The sequence below is a fragment of the Bos indicus x Bos taurus genome, chromosome 17, assembly GCF_003369695.1.
Source record: "Bos indicus x Bos taurus breed Angus x Brahman F1 hybrid chromosome 17, Bos_hybrid_MaternalHap_v2.0, whole genome shotgun sequence".
Taxonomy (NCBI): domain Eukaryota; kingdom Metazoa; phylum Chordata; class Mammalia; order Artiodactyla; family Bovidae; genus Bos; species Bos indicus x Bos taurus.
The window spans coordinates 18298572-18308187 of record NC_040092.1 but is presented as its reverse complement, the minus strand read 5'-3'; the positions used below and the strand labels follow the sequence as shown (position 1 = coordinate 18308187).

Below are 9616 nucleotides of genomic sequence, written 5' to 3'. Positions count from 1 at the left end.
CTGTTATTACAAAAGCAGACAAATAACCGAATTTACCTTCTGAGCCTCCCCAGGCACGTGGCAGTCATGCAGTGAGCCCCAGGCACATACTGGGCCCCAGAGCTGAATGAAAACCACGCTTCTAATGGAAATCACTCAGTCTGGGCCCAGCAGTGACAGCGGAGAGGAGACACTGGAAGAGGGGGTTCCTGGCGGAGCTGCAGGGCGGAGCAGTGCCTGGGCTGAATCTGGAAGGACAAGGAAGGCCTGTCCCAGGGGAGTGGGGCTCTGGGCTAACGGCCCCACGAGAGCAGAGGCCTGGCTGGGAGGGAACAATCTGTAAACGGGGTGTTTTCCCAAGCGCCTTCTTACCTTCTCAGAGCAGCTGAATTCAAGGTGCTGGATCTTGGTGGCCAGTTGTATGTTTATCTGTTTTAACCTTAACAGTTGCCGTTCTGAACGTGTCTTAACTGAGATAATTATCCCTGAAAAATAATGGTGAGGGTCTCCATGATACCAGTTTCTGATTTAACCACTTGGGAAAAAACCCTGCATTCCTTATAAATGTATACAGTTGGGAAGAGCAGTGACAAGTAAAACAATCATAGCTTAAAGGCATCATAACTAGGAGGGTCAGGTTTTTCATTTCTGAGCTACTCAGTACCTAGCTGAGACATACTTCTGCGGCTTGCCTGGTGTGAGAAATCCTTAAAAATAATCACTGACCAGATGAGGGTTAAGCTCCTTAAGGGACCTTGTTCATAACATTTCTGCTACTTAGCAGCACTTGCTCAGGAGGCACTAAGTACAAGTCTGGAAATGCTCAAGCTTGGGGCTGTCACTCTCCCCACTTTCTGCCTCCAGGGCTGTGGCCAGTTTAATTGTCAGGCACTAACCTGAACCCTGTTTGGGGCAGGGCTCCCCGATGCCCACACCACAGCGGGGACAGAGCTCCCCAATGCCCACACCACAGTGGGGATGAGGCCTCAAAGCCTGTGCTGCAGTGGGGCTATTCTGCCCCCTTCCAAGTGTGAGTGACCGAGTCTGGACCGTCACCCATGTGTGTGGTGCCCACTAGGTCTGGAAGCAGCCATTCCTGGTTCACAGTGTTCCTGGCTGTCCCACCGAGTCTGGTTTAGCCTATGTTCTGTCACGCTGAAATCTGACAGCAGTGTAATAATGGGCAGTAGCAAGTGCTCCTACGCCTTGCAGCCATTTTTTTTAGACAAAATGAATACTTCTCACAATAGTGTGATGTGAAGAGTACTGGGTAGTAGCTGGTTCATGAGTCATTTATAGTCTGTCACAGTCTAGGTACCTCACATAACCTTTGAACACAGTATGTTTCTGTCCGAAAAAAATCAGCTGGCATTAACATCTTCCACATTATCTGAAAAGCTTATTTCCTTTGACAGAACCCAAATAAATGTTCTTAATAGGCTTTACTCTAAATCACTAGGTCTGAACCAGCAGGTTCCAAAGCCCACGTGCCCGACAGAGCCGCTGCACAGGCCCTTACCCTGCCGGGTGGCACCCAACACAGAAGGAGCCTTGGGACTCACTGCGCCTGGCAGGGGACGGGCCCGCCTCTAGCAGGCCTCACTGTTGCTCACTTGGTCTCCTGACAACCACCCATAGCCCATCAGCTTGGGCCCTAGGCCACAGATTCCCAACCTGCTGGACACCGATCACCTGGGAGTGCTTCTCGAACAGACACCCCGCCTGGGCTCCTCTGCACCAGACTCGCCACTTAGAGCGCTGAGGGTGATTCTGACACGGCAGGTCCACGGACAGGTGTTCACTGACGGCTGAACCACTGACCGGTCACTGAGTCCACATAAAATCACAATACAAACAGCTGCTCTGAAACAGAGGCTCCCCACACCAGCAGGGAGTGTGTGAGGAACAGGACCTGTGCCTAAAATCCGGGAAAGCGGTGTTTCCCCCAGCGTGTTCTCCAGAGCCAGAGTCTACAGCAGGCTGATGGGTGTTACTTCCTCCCAAAGTGTCAACTTGGAAAACAGCTACGGTTCTCAGAGCCTTCATCGTGCTCACTCGTGTTGTGATTTTCTCCAAGCTGGCAGAATCTAATGTACCGTGTTTCTCAGCTTCCTTGCTCCCCTCCCTGATGGTTCCCCTCCCAGGGTGGGATGGGGTTTGATAAAACACTCTTCAGGAAACACCTCGCGAGAAACAAAAGTACTTCGGCAACAGATCAGGGACTGGTCTATCACCCTTTTTAATTAACATCTTTAATCATGAAAATAGAGCCGAAAGGAGAAGGGCCCTTCCTCTCAGAGCACGTGTGCTGGTGTCAGTCTGTAACCACAGAGGCGGCAGTGGGACACCAAAGCAGACCATTTCATGTTTCTCTTGGCTGCCAGGAGAAGGACCGGGGGCTCTGCGCCCCTTCCAGGCTCTACCCACTGTCCTACCCCCCACCTCCCACCCCCAGCTTCCTGGCTCAGGAGCGCAGGGGACATACCATTGATGATCCGGGCCACCCGCCACAGCCGGAGCAGGATCAGCAGTCCTAGAGCCTCGAATTGATGCTCCCGGAACAGGAGGACGAGGTCGAGGATGAAGGAAATGACCACCACGATGGTGTCCAGGATTTCAAACTTGTGGTGAAAGAACTCCAAGCGGAAGACAAATATTTTAAAGAAAATCTCCATCATAAAAAAGGTTAGGATGGCAAGGCTCATGTAGTGGAACACCTGAAGGGGACAAGGAGACACATGAGAGTAGACGCAGGCTGATCACGGGCTGAGCTGGTTCACACAGATGAGCCAGCTTTGAATGAACCTGCCCAGTCACCAGAGGGAATCCATTCCCTTCACCAATCCCGCATTCCTGCCAGCACCAGGCACTGGTTTTGGGCTCCGACTGTAGCTGGGAACAGCACAGACACTGCTCCCTGAAGGGCAATGGGGCAATGGCAGAACTGAAAACATCCACCATCCCCTTTGGCCCAGCAGCTCCACTGCTAGGCATTTATCATACAGCTAAGTTCACATGTGCACAAAGACAGTAAGGATATTTACTGCAGCACCATTTGCAGAGCAGACGATTTTCTTCATTATTTGTAGAACAACAGAAATGTTCATTAGACCAGGGTCCTTTTAAAAGCATTACAGTACCTCCCTGTGGAGTACTTCATAGTTGTTCAAAAGACCAAGGCTGACCCATAAGTATTTACTAGAAATGATCACCAAGGTGGGTGATAAATGAAGAGAGTTCCCAGATCTAGATTCATAAATACTAGTCTTCACTAAAGTAACCATTTCCATTCTGGGGCAGGGAAAGTATGAAGAGAGCTGAGACATCATCCTGGCCCAAAGAGGCTCACAGTGACCAAATCTGGGACCATTTGAAACTGAACACTGAAAAGAATGACTGTGTTTTTGTGATACACACTAAGAAAGGCAATGCCAAAGAATGCTCAAACTACTGCATAATTGCACTCATCTCACACGCTAGTAAAGTAATGCTCAAATTCTCCAAGCCAGGCTTCAACAGAACACGGACCGTGAATTTCCAGATGTTCAAGCTGGATTTAGAAAAGACAGAGGAACCCGAGATCAAATTGCCAACATCCACTGGATCATCAAAAAAGCATGAGAGTTCCAGAAAAACATCTGCTTTATTGACTATGCTAAAGCCTTTGACTGTGTGGATCACAACAAACTGTGGAAAATTCTTGAAGAGGTGGGAATACAAGACCACCTGACCTGCCTCCTGAGAAATCTGTATTCAGGTCAAGAAGCAACAGTTAGAACCTGACATGGAACAACAGACTGGTTCCAAATCGGGAAAGGAGTACGTCAAGGCTGTGTTTTGTCACCCTGCTTATTTAACTTATATGCAGAGTACATCATGAGAAATGCCAGGCTGGATGAAGCACAAGCTGGAATCAAGATTGCTAGGAGAAATATCAATAACCTCAGATATGCAGATGACACCACCCTTATGGCAGAAAGCGAAGAACTAAAGAGCCTCTTGATGAAAGTGAAAGAGGAGAGTGAAAAAGTTGGCTTAAAGCTCAACACTCAGAAAACTAAGATCATGGCATCTGATCCCATCACTGCGTGGCAAATAGATGGGGAAACAATGGAAATAGTGGCAGACCTTATTTTGGGGGGCTCCAAAATCACTGCAGATGGTGACTGCGGCCATGAAATTAAAAGACGCTTGCTCCTTGGAAGAAAAGCTATGACCAACATAGACAATATATTAAAAAGCAGAGACATTACTTTGCCAACAAAGGTCTATCTAGTCAAAGCTATGGTTTTTCCAGTAGTCATGTATGGATGTGAGAGTTGGACTATAAAGAAAGCTGAGTGCCAAAGAATTGATGCTTTTGAACTGTGGTGTTGGAGAAGACTCTTGAGAGTCTCTTGGACTGCAAGGAGATCCAACCAGTCCACCCTAAAGGAGATCAGTCCTGAGTGTTCACTGGAAGGACTGATGCTGAAGCTGAAACTCATTTGAAAAGGCCCTGATGCTGGGAAAGGTTGAAGGCAGGAGGAGAAGGGGACACAGAGGATGAGATGGTTGGATGGCATCACTGACTCAATGGACAGAGTTTGAGTAAACTCTGGGAGTTGGTGATGGACAGGGAAGCCTGGCGTGCTGCAGTCCATGGGGTTGCAGAGTCAGACAACACTGAGCAACTGAACTGAACTGATAAAAGGATACTGACTAGTCGATGTAGAAGGAAAGGTATGATTAGAAATCACTGGTTTGCAAGCCAGTGTGTTCACAGACTCACACAATGATCATCAGTGGATGCTAACTGGGGAAGAAGTTTGTATGATGTTGAAGTGTCACCATGTGGATTATATACAACTGCAAAGGGAAAAGTGCCCCTGGACAGTGCAACAGCTCAGCATTTACAACCTGAATCAGGTGATCCAGCAGACTAATAGTGGGTCCCTGGCCCAAGGTGCCATGAGATTTAAAAATAAAAATAGCCCACCCTTGAGGAACTCTTGCTTTTTAAGCCTCTTGACCTAACCTGTGTTGTACGGGAAACAGAATAAAGGAACAGGGTGGTTCAGATGGTAAAGAATCCACCTGCAATGCAGGGGACCTGGGTTTGATCCCTGGGTTGGGAAGATCCCCTGGAGAAGGGAAAGGCTACCCACTCCAGTATTCTGGCCTGGAGAATTCCATGGACTGTATTGTCCTTGGGCACAAAAAGTTGGACACAACTGAGCGACTTTAACTTTAAAAGAGCTCAAATATAATGTCAGAAATCTAGTTTGCAAAAAAAAGCACTATGAACGAGGAAATTTGAATGAAAACTGGTTATTAGATATTATGGAATTATAACTTTTTTAGGTGTAATAATGCTATTATGGTTCTATAGGAGAAAAACCTCATTCTTAGGCATTGTTGAAGTACTCAGGGATGAAGTGTCACGATGTCTGACTTTAAAATGGTCAAAAATATATGGGCATGTTTGTGGGTATGTATATAAAGAAAGCAAATACAGAAAAATGTATGTTTGCCATTTTTCATAATAAAAAGTAAAGAAAAAAGGCACAAGACATTGAGCATAGGTGGTAAGTTACTGATGCTATTAAACAGTAGAGGGAGAGAAAAGATTATCCATCTATGGGAGGACTCAAGTGTCACAGAAGAGAACATTAACGACTGCCTTGGTCAAAGGGGCCACGAGTAGGAAGGCGGTTTAATGTTTTCTTCCTGTCCTTTTGCTGGTTGAAAAGACACTTATGCACAGTCCACTGAATTTTTTTTCAAAGGGTGTGGGGAGATGTTTTTTAGCCCCTGGCCTCCTCCCAGTTACTGGTGATAGGGTCACAGAATGCACCCACTGCCCTCTGGATGACTGTCTGGGATGGGCCAGGCAGTAACTGTGAATCAGGGAATGAATGGTGGGCGTGTCCCCCCAGTGGCTCCAGCACAGGGACCACGTCAGCATGTTGACAGGAGGACAAACAGCCCGTCCTCTGGGGAACGGGAAGGAATCCTTCTCTTGGTTTGAGAATCAGTGACAGACTCCAGCTCAGTGTCTTGGACAGCTCAAGATGCAAGCCTGCAAGCCATCAAATGACCTGAGGTATCCTGCTTGTAGGGAACTCATATCTACAACCAAGAAAGAAAACATGTGCTCTATTCTTTGACTGAAAGCACCCCATCAAACTACTCTCAGAGAAGCCCTGGTTGATTCTCTGCGGGTGCTGCCCGCCTCTGCCCACCCTCAGTGCAGGTAACAAGAGTGAACCATGTTAAAGGGCTGTGGACACACTACCTTGGGGGCATAGTTATTCTTGTCGGGCTCGATGATCTTCAGGTCCAAAACGAGCTCTGCGAGCACCAGGAGGGCATCCAGGACGACCAGGCAGATGATGATAACCTGTGGACCGACGGAAGAAGCAAGAAACCATGAGACCTGAACAGGGACCTTCCTTCCATCTCTAAGGGCTGTTAACACCTGGGTGTCAAGGATGGGAGACCAGTTGCCCACAGCAGCTCCAGCGCCCTCTCAGGAGGCCTGCTGGGGGCCGGCTCCTCTCACTGGAGCCCCTCCTTCCAGTCCAGGGCCGTGCCTGTCCTCCTAAAGCCTCCGTGCAGCTCACTGACTGACCCTTGGTCACCACTGGTCTTTCTCTTAACTTGGAAGTTCACTGCTTCTCAGCATCTCTTGAACCAAACTGCTAATGCCTAGATGGCAAAAAATAAGTAGTAATGTTTTTTAAAGCTTTTGTGTTTCTAGTTCTGGGAATTGCTCTTGCCAGGGTACACCCAGAACAGAGGCTCAATAAATAAAACATCCAGCCTCTGACAGCCAAGTTGCAGGAGGATCTCTAGGGACGCCTCCTCCAGGCAGCTGGGTTAGGGTGACATCCACTGTGCCCATCAAACAGCTTCAGACTGGAGACCTGAGGTGCCCACCCCAACCCCATGTGCTCACTGCGGGGGGAGGGGGCAGGGAGTTCTGGGTGTCCTGGGAAACAGAGGAGCTGCTGAGGGAAAGACAATCTCGTGGGATTTGTGACCTGCTGGAGCGGGGAGCTGGGGGGAGACCAGGGTGAAGTGAGTGGGTGGTCTCACCGATGGCGGTGGGGGTGGTCATGGCGACGGAGGCAGTGATGATGGTGAATCGGACAGTGAAGGTGGGGTGGAGGTGATGGCATCTGGGGTGACCACAGGGATGAGGTGGGAGTGATGGAAATGGCAGCAACAGGAGGAACCCCAAGGGGGGGTTCCTCTTTTTTCCCTTGACCCTTGCGTGACCTCTTTCTTCCCTTGAACATACTGGACTGTCAACTTACTTCCCCGGGGGCCTTGCCTCTTACACTGTCAGGCAGACAGACCTTGACCTCTGAGAATTAGTCTGCCGTTATTTTGGCAGTTTCTGCAGTTTCAGGTCGCAATTGAACCAGTTCAGGCCTATAAAGAATGGACTATTAAACTTTGTGACCATTTCAACCTGTAACAATTATGTCACTAAAGTATTTGATAACGTGGTTTATTATTGAAAATTGTATGGCAAAGTGCTCTGTAATGAAATATTCACACAAATCCGAATTCAGTAGCTTAATGAAGACTCAAGCCTCAGATGGCATCTTTCCTTCTTTCCTCGCTCCCTCCCTCCTTGGTTTCATGTTGGAGCTAAAGGGATGTAAGAGCTCATTTAGTCTAGAAGCAAGGGATGGAGATATTAAAAACACACTGGATATTCAGCTGTAAAAAGGAATGGAGCACTGACGTACGCTACAGTGTGGATGGACCCAGAAAACATTATGCTAAGTGAGAGAAGCTGAACACAAAAGATCACATACGTTGTAGGATTTCATTTACATGACATGTCCGGTAGAGGCGAAAAGTAGATTAAGGTTTGTCGGGGTCTGGGGGTTACGTTTAATGGGTACTGGGTCTCTTTGCGGGTGATGGAAGTGTTCTGGAACTAGACAGTGGTGATGGCTGCACAACATCGTGAATGTACTAGATAAATGCCACTGAATTATCCACTTTACAATGATTCATTTGATCATAAAATGATTTAATTAATTAATTTCACCTCAGTTTTAAAAAGTGATTGAGAGACAGACCCAAGGTCACGAAACCCCAGTGCCTGGGTCCCAACCCCGGCCTCTATGAACGGACCCCTAAGGCTCCAAATCCACCAGTTCACAAGGCAGGACGAGTTCTGAGGGGAGCCACGTCACAAGGGAAAACGCTGAGAATTCAGGGAACTGGGTTAATTGCAAATCCTCACTGGAAGTCAGCCACCCCTAGCAGCAGCACCCAGGGGTGCAGGGTGTAGCGGGCTGTGGGGCGGCCAGTCCTGAGCCAGCTCCCGTTAGCCTGGACCTTGGGCACAGCTCTCAGCTCTGCCGTGCCTTGGCGTTAACTCTAACAAGCTTCAGCATCCTTCCGGGGGAGATGGGACTTCGCTGCTTTTTCCACCCTGACTGACAATGGCAGCATCGAGTGAGATAAAGTGTGAGGTGTGCTCAGCAGACGGCCTGGCCACGGTCAGCAGGTGATAAAAGTGAGGCTCCTCCCAGCCTTCCTGGCCATGCTCCCCTGCCTGTCTGTGGCTACCACGGAGGCCTGACTCACCCCAAGTTCTCTCCTTTGGTTGGTTGTGCCATCCTGTGAGAAGTGACAACAGTCAACTATATATCATGTCACCTTGGTCACCTCAAACCATGGGAACAGGTGGAGAGAGAGGGCATTCCAGAATCTCTTTTATGTGGATTCTATCTGCACAGATCAAACCCTTGAATCCTTACTCCCTACCCCGAGGTAGCCTCTCTGCTTCCACTTGGGCCCCTCTCCAAACTGCTCATGTCGCTGCCTCCCCACCGCACACTTGGACTCTGATGGCTGCCCACTGCCGGTGGGTGGACTTCCAGGGCCTCCGTTCCCACTACTGGATACATACAAGCCCGATGGACCCTTCTCAATTCCTGCAAAGCTGAAGCCTCTTTCCTCCCTCAGGCCCTTTGCAAACAGGGCCCCTCTGCCTGGGAAGCTCCTCCCTTTCCATCCACAGACCTCACTCCTGCCCAGCCTCGTGGTGTCAGGTGAAGTATCACCTGCTCTGCCTCACATCCTCAATCGGGTCTCCCCCACCCTGAGGATCTCTCAGAGCCACCCTGCTCTGCTTCCCTGCAGAGGGCTTCTCTCCACTTGTATCCAGCATCTGTCTGATTTCTGGAATGCCCACCTCTCTACAGAGCACCCATCCTCTGCAAGTGAGGGCAGGGATGTGTCTACCACGCTCACTGCCGTGATCCTGGTGCATAGCAGAAGCTAAGAAGTGACTGTTGAGTGAATGAATAAACACCTCTCCTATGCTTTTCCCCAGAGCCACGTGGCCTGGGGGGCCCAGTCAGGAGAGGGGGGACCTCCCCTTGCAGCTGGGAGGAAGCTGGCTCCTTCCTTCTGCTCTTGAAATTGAGGGTTTGGGATTTCAACCCCAACAACATAATACCACATTTCCTCTTCTGTCAGATCTACAGAGGAAAGTGCTGAGCTGCCAGGAGTGCTGGGTTGCCTGCTTTGTTTCTGTAAGTCACACGAGAGTAGGAAAAAAAAAAGACCAAAATAATTCCTTCTCTTTTACTCTGGAACAAAGTCAGTGATGGGAGAGGCAAGG

The 9616-nt window shown here is 49.1% G+C and overlaps 1 protein-coding gene across 4 annotated transcripts in view; it reads right to left on the bottom strand.

The window, feature by feature from the left end:
• HVCN1 (hydrogen voltage gated channel 1) overlaps window positions 1-9616 on the bottom strand; it is a 33251-nt gene that overhangs the window by 1866 nt on the left and 21769 nt on the right. For all 4 annotated transcript variants that reach the window (XM_027566798.1, XM_027566797.1, XM_027566796.1 and 1 more), the window contains 3 exons: window positions 6257-6361; window positions 2465-2696; window positions 352-464 (listed from right to left, as the gene is read on the bottom strand). In XM_027566798.1, the coding sequence (XP_027422599.1) occupies window positions 352-464; window positions 2465-2696; window positions 6257-6361 (450 nt within the window). The remainder of the gene's footprint in view (window positions 1-351; window positions 465-2464; window positions 2697-6256; window positions 6362-9616) is intronic.